Genomic DNA, 15056 nt, shown 5'->3' on the forward strand with positions numbered 1-15056 from the left:
AAAAAAAATCCTTATCATACAAGAAATACACGTAAATACCCAGTCCAGTACACAGTGAATTAAAAAAACACAGTTTTTGCTACTTTTAATAATGATTTCGTTTTAAATGGTAATCTTATCTTATGCAAACTGAACAGGCAACACGTATATTATTAATATTAACTCAACGATAATTCATAAAGCTCGATCTGAAATGAGAAAAGTTCATGATGCGTCAGTACCATGCACTCCTAGAACAATTTCGGTAGAACTTACCCGCCAAAGGCTGGTTTCTGCGTATTTGAGTTTCCTGTCTGAGCAAGATTTCCGAAAGAGAGACCCGATTCCTGTCCGCCCAACGTTTCGAAAATGTTTCCTTGTGTCGGCTTTGCAGCAGCACCAAAGGCTGGAGGAGAGGCTACCGGGGTGGCAGCGCCAAATCCACCAAATCCTTTCGGACTGCCAAAGGTGGCACCTCCACCGAAGGTCGGACTTGCTCCGAATGCCGGGGATCCACCAAAAACGGGCTTGGCCCCAAACCCACCTGGTGTCGATGGTTGCTGTGGGGCTTGAGGTGATCCAAAACCTGTCTGGGCAACAGATCCTCCGCCGCCCTGGGCAAATCCACCACCAAAGCCACCCTGAGCTGGTGTTGTCTGCGTAAATGAGCCAAATCCACCAGAGCTGCTGCCACCGCCAAAGATCGATCCGCCAGAGGCAGGCGTAGCTGCAGCGGTTGCTGGTGAACCGAAAATCGAGTTTCCTCCGCCACCAAAGGCAGAAGGTTGCGGGGAGCCGACGGGATTGGAGAATATATTTCCACCTGCTGCCGGTGCAGCTGCTGCTGATTGACCAAACACATTTTGGCCAAAGATTGAAGAACTTCCTGCAGTCGGGGCACCGACTGCGCTCTGCGCATTACTTCCACCAAAAATTGAGCTCGATCCAAAAGGTGAACTGGCTGATCCGCCACCAAAAATAGATCCTCCGCTATCTCCTGTCTGTGCTGGTTGCCCAAAGACACTTGGCTTAACAGCTTGACCAAAAATGTTTCCGCCCGAAGCGGGTGCTGCAGTCGTGGGACTTCCAAACGGCGAAGGATTGCTGATCGCGGCCGACGCAAAGAGACCTGCTGGTGGTGCAGCTGCTGTAGCAGCTGGTGTTGCCGCAGCAGTGGTATTCGAAGGAGCAGTAGTAGCAGTAGCGCCTCCAAAAACGCTGGTATCCGGCTTGGGTATACTGCCAAAAATGTTTCCACTCGAAATGGGACTTTTTGCAGCTGATTGGAAGGGATTAGCTACCGGAGCCGCTGTTGATGTTGCTGCAGCAAAGCCACCACCAAACACTGAGGTCGACGAGTTAATGGCGGTAGTTGTGGTGGAGCTGTTGGCAGCTAAGGGAGCAGGCGCGGTGGTAGTTGGAGCTGCAGCACCTCCCGCACTTAAATTGCTGAATGCATTGGAGAAGGAGAACGCGCTGCCCGGAACAGCAGTGCTGGATGTTACCGTTGTGCTAGATGTTGCCGGAACTGCTGGGGTCACTGCCGGAGGAATTACTGCTGGACTTGTTACAGCAGTCGTGGTGGTAGTAGTTGAATTAGCTGCTACAGTGGTTGAAATAGGATCAGTTTTGGTTTTCGCCTCCGTCACACTTGTGGGAGCTATTGTGGCTGTAGACACTGTGTTGTTACTACCAAATAATCCCTTTGAGGCATCCGCATTTCCACCGCCAAACGAAAAGGTACCAGAGGGTGATCCGCTGTTAAGACCTCCAAAAATGTTGGCTGGTTTGGTGGTATCTGCAAGGTAAAAGATAAATTAGTTGTATAAGAAATAATGATATAAATGTATGCCTAATTTATTGATCCAATGTTATAGGAAAATATATCTAACCTGCTTGGGTGTTGGGCTTGCAAATGTTCACAGAGCTGAAGAGGCCGCCAATAGGATCCGAGCTGTTGGTCACTGCTTTTGTTGTGGTCACGGAAGGAGCATCAGTTGCACTGATCGAAGCAATTACGGGCGTGGGCTTGCTGGCAATGGTGGTTGTGCTGCTAGTCACTGTGGTGATCGGTTCAGCGTTCGATGGTTTTGTCAAAGCTGCCGAGAACATGCCAAATGGTGCAGTTGAAGCTGATGTGCCTGCACTAGTCGCTGTTGTGCTGGAAGGTTCCGATTTTTGAACCGTTGCGGCTGTTCCCCCGAAGCCCAGAGATGAGCCCAACCCGCCGAAACTGAACGGGGAGCTGGAAGCATTTCCGACAGCACCTCCAGTACCTGTAAATCCGCCAAATCCAAAGGATTTGTTTTCTGTTTTAGCCTTTGGTGTTTGGGGTGGCAGTTTCGATTCCTCAGTTTCGGGTTTCACCGCCTTGAATTCTAGAGTTGCTTGCTGTTCTTTGGGCTTAGTCGGCTCTGGTGCAGGTTTCTCGACTGCTGCTAACGGGTTTGGTTTTGGAGTGGGAGCTGCCACGGCTGGCGATTCTGTTCCAAATGAGAGCGCCGACTTGGCACCACCACCGCCAAAACTAAAGCTGCCACTAGTACTGCCCAAGCCGCCGAACATGGATAGACCCGGCTTGGCAGCTTCTCCAGGAGTCAGAGTATTTGTCGTTGGCGTCACAGTAGATGTCTTTACAAACGGACTGCTTTGGCTGAAGGAAAATGACGTAGCCACTGGAGTAGTGGGATGTGTGGGCACTCCAGGTTTTTCCACAACGGACGGTTTAGATGGCATTGGTTTTGGCAACTGAGGAGCCACTGCCAGATTAGCTTGTGGCATCGGTGCTACAGCTGGCGTGGATGCCACAGCTGGTTTGGGAGGCGGTGCCACTGCTGCTTGGGTGTATTTGTTGGCTGTTATAGGCTTGGCTGCTGCCTTCTTAATCTGCTCCGCCCTACGTTTGGTTTCCAAAATAACCTCCGACTTGAGCCCCACTCGATCCGGACGCTGGGGACAAATAACGTTGATCTTCTGCAGCTGGACAACGTTACGGATTTTTTTTAGTCTTTGTTGAGTGAGTTTGGCTGCATTAGAGTCCACTATCTGGCTAAGACTCATCGACAGAATGGAGTCGGCCAATGTATCCACTCTAAATAAAAAAGTTATCGTTGCATAAAGAGAGAGATAATAATGAATTCTACTAACGCTTCGTTGGTGCGGGTGCGACTTTTCTCCTGGTCAAGCAGTGCGGCCTGAAGCAATCCGCGCTCCTTAAGTTTGGCCTTGATGTTGTTTTGAAGAATCCGCTGGTCAGAAGCGAGGTTTTGAAGTTTTGTCAGTCTTTGATAGATTCCCTCTAGGCAAGGCATGTGCATGCGAGACTTCGAGTTGCGCCGCACAACATCCTGAAACTGTTCCCACTGCACATCGACATGCTGCTGGGCAAGACGCAACTGGGCTTCATTGGCAGCCACGTAGCTCTGAAGACGCGCTAACATGCGACGGCCTGCTGGATCACAGGAGCTTGAGTTCATTAAACGCGTAATCCTAAACGAAAATATGGATTTAGACTAGGTTATATATTTAAAGAGTCTGTTACCCACTCTGGTTTCCTATAAATCTCCAGTTTTCCTCGGCATTCTGCTACAATGGCATAGGCCTCATTAAGACCGTGTCGCAATCCCTGTACATCCAACTCGAACTCCACATCCTTGGCTTGTTCATTTAGCTCCTGGAGATCATCCAGTCTCTTGGCGTACGCCCTCAAAGCAGATGGTGCTGCAATCTGAGGAAAAACAACTTTTATACATGAAACAGTTTAAAATCCTCAGTACTTACGCCTTTGAGGAGTTGCATAGTCTGGTCCTTTTGCTTTTGGATATCCTGGCTAAAGGCCTCAATTTGTAGCGCAATCATGTCCTTGATAATAGGCTCGGTGTCATCAGGCTTAAGACTTTCTTCTGCAGTTGGTGGCGCTGATGTAGCTGGTTTTGTGTCCACTGGTGCGAACGTTGGAGGAACCGTGTATAGTGGTTTGTTTGCAGGAGCAGAAGCAGAAGCAGCTGCAGGAGCTGTTGGCCCTGATGCCATCGTACGGGGTGTCACACTGCTAACAGCTGGTTTGTTTAATGCCATTCCACCAAAGGTATTTGTTCCTGGAGCAGAAAACATGGTACCCATAGTCGTAGCTGTTCCTTGAGTGCCAAATCCACCAAATGGTGTTGTTGGCTTGGCTGCATTGGCAGCTGGAGCACCAAACGAAAGTGGAGTGGAAGTCGGAGCAGTGCCAAAGGATAGCTGCGGAGCAGGTGCCTTCGGTGCAGCAGCTCCAAAGCCAGAAAACAGCGATGGGGGCTTATCCTTCGATGGAGCTGGAGTTGATGTCACGGTATTCGGTGTAAAGGCAAAGGATATGTCCGAGGAAGCAGCAGGAGTTGCAGCAGGAGTCTTGGAGGGTGGACTGGCTGCCACAGCTGTCTGCTCCTTTTCCTCAATAGGAAGCAGCGTGTTGAGCGGCCTGAACTGCCCAGAAGTATCTGCCACTGGAGGAGGTGGCGAACAAACTGACACCGCTGTCGGCAGCACATTTAGAAAGTCAAAGGAGAGCAATAATCCATCTGAACTTAAAACATGCACCATGGGCATGGTCTGCAGCTTTTGCTCGTTTATCGTCAGCTGGTGCGTTGAGGAGGTGTCAAAGGCAAAGCCCAGCGGAAAGGTCTCCTCCTTGTCCTCACTTAGGGGCATTTCAATGCGGGCCTCATCCAGCAATGTAAACTGCTGCCAAGTGGGTGTATCGCCAGCTTCTGATGTTCCCATGATGCCCACCTCCACGCCATTGGCCGAGACTACGAGCAGCAGATTCCACTGGGGCACATGGCTAAAGAGAAACTGATGGTTTCTCGGGCCGTTCATGCTGTAGCAGATGTCATAGTAGTTAGTATAGCTGGGCGCCCCTGCCTTGGGAGCATTTAGGATGTACAGCGAGGGGTTACAGTCCTCCCCATGCTGCAGAAAGATCACCGCAAACTGGAAAGTCGACAACCACTGGATGGCAATGGTGTCAAAGGGGGCATCGTGTATATTCGGAGGACACAAAAGCGTCTTGGCCGGCGTCAGATCCGGCTTGAACTGCTGCACCTTGCCGGCGGGAAAACCAAGAACTATCTGTTTGCCCTTAGGCGACCAACAGCCGCATTTAACTTGTTGATTCTTGTCCAGCGAGTGCATTTCAAAGTTTCCGCCCTCCTTTAGGGCATACATCCCGAGTGCTCCGTTGCTCAAAACAACGGCCAGGCTGTTGGGCAGCACGGGATTCCAGAGCAGCTGGACGGCGTGCACGTGATCCTCGGCGGCCAGGCGAATATTGTAAACAGGACGTACATCAGGGGTCATGAACGTTGGCACCGCATATATGCTAAGCAGGCTGGTGCCGTTCTGGGTGTGATTCACGGCCAGCAGGTTGCCATCGGAGCTGCAGGCAATGTAATTCGGAATACTGGGCAGCGGCACAAGACGCGCCTGCGGCTGTTGGCCTGTGCTTTTCGCATTGGCCAAATCCTTCACAATGATCACTGCAAGGAGAGCCAGGTTAGATATACATATTTAGCTAGGGATCCAAGCTATATTACCCTTAAGTTCCGGCTGCGTTGGACTGCCGGCAAAGAGCAATCCCCGGCTACTGGAGACCGCCAGAAGGTTCACATTGCTGCGGGGATCGCCGCATTTTTTGAACGCAACAAACTTGTCGTGCAGCTTAAATTGAAAATCCTGTGGCAAAACAAATTGAATGTTTGACATTTCCGTGTGATGCAATTGTACTCACCTGCGTGTCCTTACAGTCTGGTGCATTTTGCGCCATTTTCGTTTGTTTTTACTCTTATTTCACCAAATTATGTGCGGCTTGTCAATTTGCCATTCGAGTTGATGGTGTGGCTGCAAATTTAGATCGCTGAAAACGTTGAGAAACAAAAAGCGCGCCACTTGCAGTACGGTCACTTTCAAGTATCTTACCACAGTAAACCCACCACATTCAAGGAAATGTACAAAACGTTGTTATATCTGACATTGATTTCATACATATAACGAAGAAAAGATTTTAAAATGGTATTAAATAAGCTTTGAGAATTGTTTTTTCATATAATTGTTAACTAAAAACTCAAATTGGCTGGAATTAGCAACTTACCGCTTTAGTCTAACAGTGTAACCATATGGCATTTGCATCTGGTTGGTATTTTTGCACGTGGTATTTTGTTTTGCCAGTATGTGCGAGAACGAAAATTTCAACACATCGCTAGCGCAGCAGCTTTGTTGTTGTTCGTCTGTCTCTGTCCTGCAAGCGTTTCTTTTTGTTTGCTGAGAATTAAACAAAAGCGATTTGTTCGCGGGCAATGCGAATGCAGTTGCAAAACAGGGCACAAAGCATCGGCTGTTTGGACTGAGATTGCACAAAGCCATGTAGTTGAGGTCGAGCTGGCGATTCGCAATTATCCAGAGGCGACGCAACACGGTGCTAAAAATTGCGTAGCCAATTAATCCCGAAGTCCTACGAATCCAATCGCAGTAACCAAAAAGTAAATGAAATTGTTATCAAGTTGAACAAAAGTCTGTAAAGTTTATTTCGAAATTGCACAAAAAGTATCCCCAAAAATCATATAATTTACGGAAAAAGTCGAGGAAATTGCAGGTGAAAATTAGGGTTGAAAAGGAAAGGCAAGGATAACGGAGTGGACTAATTGAATACCCTGCAAATTTTCAACTAGAGCAGTCAGGCGGCCACCAAGATGATCAGCAGTCTGTTTTCGCGGCTTATAATGTGAGTAATAACCGATTACTATAGCAATCCCCAACTTCACAGCCCCCGCAGGTTAGTGCGAGTGAGAGCGCTGCAGCTGCTGACCCCCAAAAAATAAAACAAACTTTTCAAGCTCGGCCTTCGAAACGGAGAAAATCGAGCACCTACGAAACTCGTCGTCGATTCCTAATTGTGTGGGCGTCACGCTTTTGATTTCTGATTTTTATACATTTCCGTGGTTCCTCGATTCTCTGATTACCCCCGGATTGTTTGTTTATTAATCAGCTGTCGCAAAGTACCGTTCACTTGTGCGCGAGTGTGTGCGGCCTGTGTGTGTGTAACCCTCAATTGAACTCCTAATTTGGAGTTGCAACTTTCCGAGATTCAGAGTCTCTGGGTTTCCGAGGCCGACGCACTCGTGTCGCCCGATTTGGGTGCAGAACATGTGGATATAGCCTGTCGGCGACCCGGCGACTCTGTGACTCCGCTATTGTTGTCAATATTTATAGATCGCGGTCGAATTGGCAACTCAACGCTTGCCCATAAAGTGGCACAGTCGCGGCCACCTTGCTAGCAGCTCCTTTGTTCGAGCACACAATACAGCAAAGCTAGATATGTACGCTATACTGGTGATACATAAAATAGAATAGTATTTTTCTAAGAGCTTAGACTCTAGTTAAAAAAAAAATTAAAATGGTTATAAGTTCAAATCAAATATATAACATCATACTCAATGTCAAGATATATAGTTTATCTAAATTATAAAATCGATTACCAATACCCTTCCCAACTTAAAGATTTAAATATCTTGGGACTTAGTGGTGCTACTTTCTTGAACGCATCTGTCGCTAGTTTCCGAACTGCGGCGCATTCCTCCGTGTAAACATTGAGTGCTCCTCTATTGCTGGTTCTCTCTAGACCCGATCGTGGGTTTATTAATAGACCCCCCGCCTGAGCGTTAGACGCCGAGCTCCGGCAGTCTCTGCTCGGCGTTCTAGCGGCCAGGAACGATCTGCGATCCGCGCTGCGGGCAATGCATCCCCGTTGCCATGAGGCCAATCTATCAGCAGGAGCAGCCGCTCTTCTACCAGCGGCCAGCTAATCTCCGCCGCCTACGTCAACCGCCGGGCACCGTCTACGGACGCAGCTACTCGCTCGAGGACCAGCCAGAGGACGTGATACCCGTGTATCCAAAGTTTATCTACGCTCCACAACAACAGCAGCAGCAGCAACGGGCCCCATATCCGCTGTATCAGCTGGGCGACTCGCTGAGCTCGCTGGACAGCGATTTTCCCGAGAATGAGTACGGCGGAGCCTACATAGTGGAGGAGCGAGTTCCGCTGGCCACCGCACCCACGCCCAAAGTTCTCCAGAACCTCAATGCCCTGGGCCGACTGCTGGAGCTGCTGCAGCGCTGTCCTCTGCCATGCCTCTCCTTCAACACGGCCTGCATCTGCTCGCTGATTGTCATATTCCTTGCGCCGCGAACTTGTGCCCAGAGTTTACTGTTTCCCGCTTTCAGATTGTTCTGCGGCACCCTGTATCCGGCCTATGCCTCCTACAAGGCCGTCAGGACCAAGGATGTCAAGGAATATGTAAGTATTTGTCGATTTACATTCAACTGTATTGTTATGCTTTTTCATCTCTCGCCTCAGGTTAAATGGATGATGTACTGGATTGTCTTTGCATTTTTCACCTGCATAGAAACATTCACGGACATATTCATTTCCTGGCTGCCGTTCTACTACGAGGTGAAGGTGGCCCTGGTGTTTTGGCTCCTCTCGCCGGCCACAAAGGGCAGTTCGACTTTGTATCGCAAATTCGTGCATCCGATGTTGACGCGCCACGAACAGGTGGGACCCGAAAAACTCGAGTGTATATATATAGATCGCTCGGTACATCATAATTCGCTTCTCTTTGTGCAGGAGATCGACGAGTACGTGAACCAGGCCAAAGAGCGGGGCTATTCGGCGGTCCTGCAGCTGGGCTCCAAGGGAGTAAACTACGCCACCAATGTCCTCATGCAGACGGCCATCAAGGTAATCCTTCCCACACACACCTCACACACCACACACTGCCCCCATTGACACACTCACCCACACTCTCGCACACTCACTCGACTCGGTAACCACATTCATTTGGCCATTTTCGATCGCCTCCAGCGTCGTTGCATAAAGTGAGCAGCAAACAGACATCAGCTTCTGCTGTTCTATATTCGAAAAATTTTGCGCAACACTCTCGCGTGCCCATCTTGATCATCGCCAACTGGTCAGCGAATCTGCAGCAGAAAGCGGGGAGCTCCTCGACAGAGAATCATCAGCATCATCGCCTTCATCATTTGATCGCCATCTCTTTACATTTACTTTTATTATTATTTAGCTTAAACGTCTAGAATGGAATGCTCTTTTGTGCCATTTGCGTGTTTGTTTTGGTTTAGTTTGTAGTGTGTTTCTCTTTGTGTAGTCCGATCACTATATATACTATACGTGATGCACGCTGAAAGATAAATCAACATGTTGAAATAATGTAATAAAAACAAAATCTGAACAAACCCATGCCAAAGATCCCAGATACTTGCCGCAATTCACAACTGTTTGTAAACAATTCAGATGTGGGCCAAGTCACTTGTGGGCTGCAACAGAGTTTATGGCATCTGAAGTGCAGCCACCGAATTATGAACTAATGCTCCTTGATGTAGGTCAAAGAATAGACAAAATATAGAATGAAAGGTGCAAGTGATTTGTTTAGCTGGTCCAGTTGCACATTCCTTAGGGCTACTCAATACGATTTTGAACAAAGAATCTGAGTTAATCATCTGATGACTGGAACACTTGAGCTTTCTTTGTTGGCTAACAAAGACATCTGTTCAAATGCGGAATAGGAAAGGGAGAATATATACTTGTTTTTACCTATGACTGTTCATTCTAATGTCTTCTTTATTTAAAAAGGGAGCTTTTTTTCTTTGTTTCTAGACAAAGAAACTCGTTTTGTCTCGAAACAAAAATATATATGTTTGGTTCCTCCAAGACATCTGCCGAACACTCCTGTTTCCACATTTGCATTCCGCCGATTCCGCTCGCCCATCGCCGTTGTCGCCATCTCAGTTGCCCAGTTGCACAATTCTAATTCCAATTCCGAATCGCCTCTAGGGTAGGGCATACAAATATAAATAGATGCCGGGCATGAGACATATCTTGGGCGTGTGTGTATGCGCTTCATTTGACCCAGCTGCAATTCATTTCAATTTGAGACTTTTGCGTTGCCTCTATTTTAATTAACTTTTTCGTTTCTTCACTTATGTTTCTTTGCATTTAACCCACCAAACAAAACTCAAAATCCCAACTAAACACAACGCACCTGCCTGCACCGCTCGATTGCCACTAACCCGCTTACCGCTAGACCTATGCGCTGACCACGGCGCCATCTGGCCATGGACGCGGCCTGCAGAACTCCCATTCCGCGAATGAGCTGTCCCGGGACCAGGACATGATGGACAGCACGGACAACTGGCTGCCGAGGGCCAGTTCCCTGAGCAGCATCGAGAGCTACACGGAGACGATCTACGAGCCGAGAGCCGAGACCAGGCGACTGGTTATTCGGGAGGTCAGCGAGGAGGTGGAGCACGAAGATGAGCCCCTGGGCGATGCCGGAGCAGCACGTCTCCGAGACTTGCCTGTCCGGAAGGCTCAGCCACGTCGTGCCGCAGGTACCGCCAGAGCTGCGGGCAAACGTGGCCAGAAAAACAACGATATGGAGGCCGCCGGAAGCTCTAGCTCCAGTGTGATCCGCTCCCGGCGCAAGCTGCGCGATCCCACACCCGATGTGGATGTGGAAAACTACTGAAGATGGCTGCCATCAAGCAAACAGATACTCAGCGAACAACCGAATTTTAAACACTCAGCGAGACACGTACACTTCATCACATTAACACTGTCGCCCAATTGCAGTTTTATTTTTTTCCAATCATGTATTATAACTACGTTTACACCTAAGTTTTTCGATTAGTTGTAGTTAAAATTAAATTATTCAAATGTTAACTCTTGTGCTCTACTCCATCATCCACGACACCATTGCTCCCACCTAACACCAATGCTCCACTGAAGGGAGGCGGCAATCTGGTGCAGACGATCAAGCGGAGCTACAGCCTCAGCGATCTCAGCGAACCGGATATGCATCGCACCCAGGATGAGCTGGACAACGTGATGATGTCCTCGATGACATCGTCGGCGGTGGTCATGCGTTCGAATGCCCCGGGAGCGCGTCTCCTGAGGCCAAGAAATCAGACGCCTGTGGGCAGATCCGGCAGCGGAACACGCCACTCCACGGGCATGTATTTTACGGAGGTGGATGTGACCGCCAAGAATGCGGGCGATTTCAAGTGAGTCATTATTCAGTACTGGCAAATCCCACAAAATTCTCCAAATTTGTGGAAATCCCCCAGTTTTTTGTCGAATTTAAAGCACCTTGTCATCTTGCTATTGCTATCTAATCTAATTACTTCGTATCCATTCCAGCTACAACATTCGCAGCCAGGATGACATCAGCTCTGGCTACTCGAGTGCCGAACCTGTGAGTGGTCTCAGTCGCACCTCCTCAATGACAAACGCTTCCAAGGGTCGAGTCAAGTCCAAACGCAATGAGGTAGGAATGATTTCAGTTCTTCTTGTTGGAACTATCTTAATCCGTTTAGAGATTGGTGTTGGTTAGCAGTTGCTGGAAGAGATGAGGGACGAGGTCTACTTAGACAACCAGCTGTATTTTCAAGGTACGCGTGGGGAGAACTCAGTTCCTCGAGCTCAAGATCTTAAAATTGTGGAGAGCTTTGAAAGCATCCCACACCAGGATGTTGAAAAGGTGGTGAAGGAGGAGAACGATGATGCGGAGGATGAGGCCTTTTTTGAAGCCTTGCCCTTGATAGATGAGCACATAAATGAATTGGTGGCCAACGATGAGAAAGCGAAAAAGGTGTTGCCGCAAGATCGAAAGCATAATTCTATAGAAGAGGAGCAGTTTCAGGATGCATTGTTCGAAGAACCAACTAAAAGCGTCTTAGATAAAGTGGATGCTAAGAACATGGAGGATTTAAGCCAGCAGATACAATTGAATACAAGTCAAAACCAAACTCCGAATGGGTCTGCTGAAACTGCTGATTCAAGGTTATCTGCCCAAAGCAAGCCCTTTGTCCATCCACCAATAGACCCATTTGTGTTGGTTCTAAGCGCTTCGGCATCTGCTCCAGATCCTTTTCTGCCCGAGCGGCCGCGTCCAATGTCGCCTCGTGAAATGCGCGAGACTCTGGAGGAGATTAAGCACAGTTTCCGTGCCCAACTAGAACCAGAGCCCTCTATATCAGCCTCACCATCACCCTACTTGCGGCCCAAGGCCAATCATGGCAAGGGACGTGCTCCACCGCCGCCTCTGCCACCGAAGAAGCACTCACTGAGTCCCCAACCGGACGCCATCAGCCAGACATCGACGGGCAGCTTGGAACGCAAGTCAGGTATCGGACAACTGTTCAAGAATATCAAAGCTAATGTGCTGCGTAACAAAGCTAATCCCAGCCAGCAGCAGCAGCACGAGGATGAGCAGCTGGCGGCCAAAGAGACACAGATTTGAAGTAAGCCCAGCCGCAAGCCCGTTTTCGAAGCTCTCATCATCCCAGTGTTATGTTTCGCTCACCGCCGGGCGACTTCTGCTCCGCCTCTAACTTCCATGGCCCCCAAAATGGCATTATCTTTCTGTACAGTTGCGTTACTAACCCCCAGATTTAAGGATTTGCAGCATGTTGTTTAAATGTTCCAAGCGAGATTCAGACTCTAACCTTTGATCTATTTTCTTTACTTATTGCAGGACAAATCCATGTCTGCTAGCTGCACCACCTTGCCCCGGTCGAGCAGCCGGAAATCGGAGAGATCCCAGGGTGGAACTGGCGCCACTGGCCAGATGAAAACGCGCAACAAGTCGGAGAAGTAGTGGAGCATCGGTTATAGACTGCCCATCGTCGTCAGTATGTTGACTTAGGTGGTGATGGTGGGCGGACAGTGAAATCCATAGAACCAGAACCTCATGTTTTAGTTTAAATTGTAACTTAATACGGATATCGATACAGATTATGATAATATTAGCTATATATGCGCATGCATTGTGTACTTTGTTTGTGATTCTATTAGAGCTCCAGGCGCAGTTCGTCCTGGTTGCCATTGGTACTCATTTCGTGACTAGTTTAGCGTTAAGCGAGTCTCCTAGCCTCTATCCAAAGGTTCTGCAACAGCTGTACTAACCAAAAATGAAACCCGAAGAAACCTATCAAGTGTGTAGCATAAATTCCTAATATTATAATTGAACATTTAATAAAAGAATCTATACCATTGAACTGAACAACCAGACGTGTGTTTAATGATCGAAACTTTGAGCTACTATGGCACATCCATATGGTTTACCTAGATACGAAGGACCAGACTACTCGGCTTCCGCTGCAGGCGCCTTTTGGGTGTCCCCCGCGCCGGCCCCAGTCCCAGCTGCTGCTCCTTCGGTCTCGTCCTCCGGCTGCTCCGAGTCATCGTCATTTTCGTTATAGTACAGACTCTTGCGTATGTAGCGGGCCACGAGCTCCTGGGGTCGCTTCTCCCACTTGGACAGAACCTCATGTGGCGTTTTGATCTACGTTGGGTTTTAGTTCAAAGATACATTACATACTATAATTTACAGTAGTGAACTCACTTGATCCCCATTCAGGCGATTCAGGATGGCCACACAGACGACTGCGCCCCTGATGTTGGCCCGACTGGTGAGGGCGGCAAAGGCCAAGCTCTCCATCTCGATGTTCTTCACCTCCTGGCTCTGCAGCTGCTCCAAGTAGGTCTTCTTCATTTCGGGCGTGTACTCGCAAAACGCTCCGTCCAAACGCGACTGGCCCTCGTAGAAATCATGGGCACACAGGGTCCGGCCGATGACGGCCTCGTAAGTGTCCTTGCAGGGATCGTGGCACATCTTGATTTCATCGGCCAGACTCTCATCCAGCTGGCTGGCATGCTGGACACTGACGCCGTGCACCAGGATCTCGTGGGCGGGATTTAAGCGCCCATCAATCGCCTCGGAGGTGATGATCACGGTTCCGGGCTCAACGCCAATGCCGCCGCTGGTGCCAATTCTGATGAAGACGGGATCCTTGCACTTGGCGTGGTACATCATCTTGATGAGTTCGTGCAGCAGGATGGAGATCGAGGGACAGCCCATTCCGTGGCTGGCACAGAGCACGGGACCCACCTTGAACAAGGAGAATCGCTGGCCGGCCTCCGATATGTTCCGTAGCTTGGTTGCCGCGTTTATCTTCAGCCCGATCTCCTGCATCACGTAGTAGGCAAAGTTTTCCATCCGACCCGGAGTGCCTCCCATGCAAACGAACTATGAAACTTATAGTTACTAGATATCTAAATGTAATGGATAGGACTAACCCTCACATCCCCAAACACCTTGGGAAAGTCGGTGGTGTCCGTGCTCAGGCCCAGGTGGTACAATATGTCTGGCTGCAGGCACTTCAGGCAGGGATTCAGACCGCACAAAGTGGACTCCTTGGCCTCCTCGTCCTTCTTGCAGCCTTCCTTCATCTGGCGGACCAGCTTGGCGAGCGTCCTGCTCTGGGCATTCACAATGGCTATGGGATGCGGTCTGTATTATGAGGGATCTCGGGGGATTCCCATCTAAACTCAATGTAGTCACCCTTTAGCTGGCCCACCTCGTTGGCCAAACGGCATGTGCAGTCATTGCAATTGCTTTTGGACATTTTTTTAATTTTATATTGTACTTAACGGCAATTTTGGCTCACTTTCGGAATAAGTTGTATTTAGTGTTTGAATTTATATTGGAAATATCGAAAGTTGTCAGATATTGCGACTACCAGATCTAGTAAAATATACATAAAAGGTACAGAGTTCATTCGTATTCCGAATTTTGAGATACATTTGTATCTTTACCCGTATGCGCGCCAATCATATGCAGATGAGAACTTTCGTAACGCCCCTCGTAGGCCTAAGTAAATGCGGCGTTTACTTGGTCGCCCCGCGATCGCACCGCACTTAAGCATGGAGAACAGCGAAAAGTGGCCAAACCGGCCTGCCAACCTCTCTCTGCTTCTTGCCCATCCGCGTGCGGCTCCAGAAACTCGGAGCGCAGCTTTCGCGGAGCCACCGTCGCGGCCGCAGTCGTGGTCGTCACACATGCGCAGCAGCTGATGCGCGAGCGCTGACCTTGACCCTCAATTGGAGTCGCAGTTGCTTGCAGACAGACTTGTTGCCAAGTGCAGCCGGCGAAGTTGAAGTTGCCACCCCACCCCAGGCCCGCT

The 15056-nt window shown here is 49.1% G+C and overlaps 3 protein-coding genes across 15 annotated transcripts; 1 reads left to right on the plus strand and 2 right to left on the minus strand.

Moving 5' to 3' along the window:
- Positions 1–59: 59 nt before the first annotated feature.
- Positions 60–5879, minus strand: LOC6531740 (nuclear pore complex protein Nup214). The gene is made up of 8 exons (XM_002092494.3): positions 5747–5879; positions 5553–5691; positions 3760–5495; positions 3525–3706; positions 3127–3468; positions 1872–3070; positions 256–1777; positions 60–188 (listed from the first exon to the last, which is right to left on the minus strand). Exons 1-8 carry the CDS (start codon positions 5780–5782, stop codon positions 164–166), a joined length of 5181 nt encoding a protein of 1726 aa, XP_002092530.1. The 5' UTR covers positions 5783–5879; the 3' UTR covers positions 60–163.
- A 335-nt stretch (positions 5880–6214) lies between these two features.
- On the plus strand, positions 6215–13096 carry LOC6531741 (receptor expression-enhancing protein 1). Of its 12 annotated transcripts, XM_039372058.2 has the most exons (9): positions 6215–6494; positions 6560–6736; positions 8238–8310; positions 8371–8568; positions 8641–8754; positions 10819–11093; positions 11230–11356; positions 11423–12332; positions 12566–13096. In XM_039372058.2, the coding sequence occupies exons 2-8, from the start codon at positions 6705–6707 to the stop codon at positions 12329–12331; spliced, it is 1728 nt and encodes a 575-aa protein (XP_039227992.1). In that variant the 5' UTR covers positions 6215–6494; positions 6560–6704; the 3' UTR covers position 12332; positions 12566–13096. The 12 variants fall into 12 exon arrangements, with proteins under 12 accessions (XP_039227992.1, XP_015051541.1, XP_039227993.1 ...); XM_015196055.3 differs by having other exon boundaries at positions 6215–6736; positions 11426–12332; XM_039372059.2 differs by having other exon boundaries at positions 6215–6736; positions 11426–12215.
- On the minus strand, positions 13084–15039 carry LOC6531744 (uridine phosphorylase 1). Of its 2 annotated transcripts, none has more exons than XM_015196058.3 (5): positions 14689–15039; positions 14435–14617; positions 14170–14383; positions 13436–14119; positions 13084–13375 (listed from the first exon to the last, which is right to left on the minus strand). In XM_015196058.3, the coding sequence occupies exons 2-5, from the start codon at positions 14467–14469 to the stop codon at positions 13175–13177; spliced, it is 1134 nt and encodes a 377-aa protein (XP_015051544.1). In that variant the 5' UTR covers positions 14470–14617; positions 14689–15039; the 3' UTR covers positions 13084–13174. The 2 variants fall into 2 exon arrangements, with proteins under 2 accessions (XP_015051544.1, XP_002092534.1); XM_002092498.4 differs by having other exon boundaries at positions 14170–14369; positions 14689–15030.
- Positions 15040–15056: the final 17 nt, after the last annotated feature.

Source organism: Drosophila yakuba, chromosome 2R, assembly GCF_016746365.2.
Source record: "Drosophila yakuba strain Tai18E2 chromosome 2R, Prin_Dyak_Tai18E2_2.1, whole genome shotgun sequence".
NCBI lineage: Eukaryota > Metazoa > Arthropoda > Insecta > Diptera > Drosophilidae > Drosophila > Drosophila yakuba.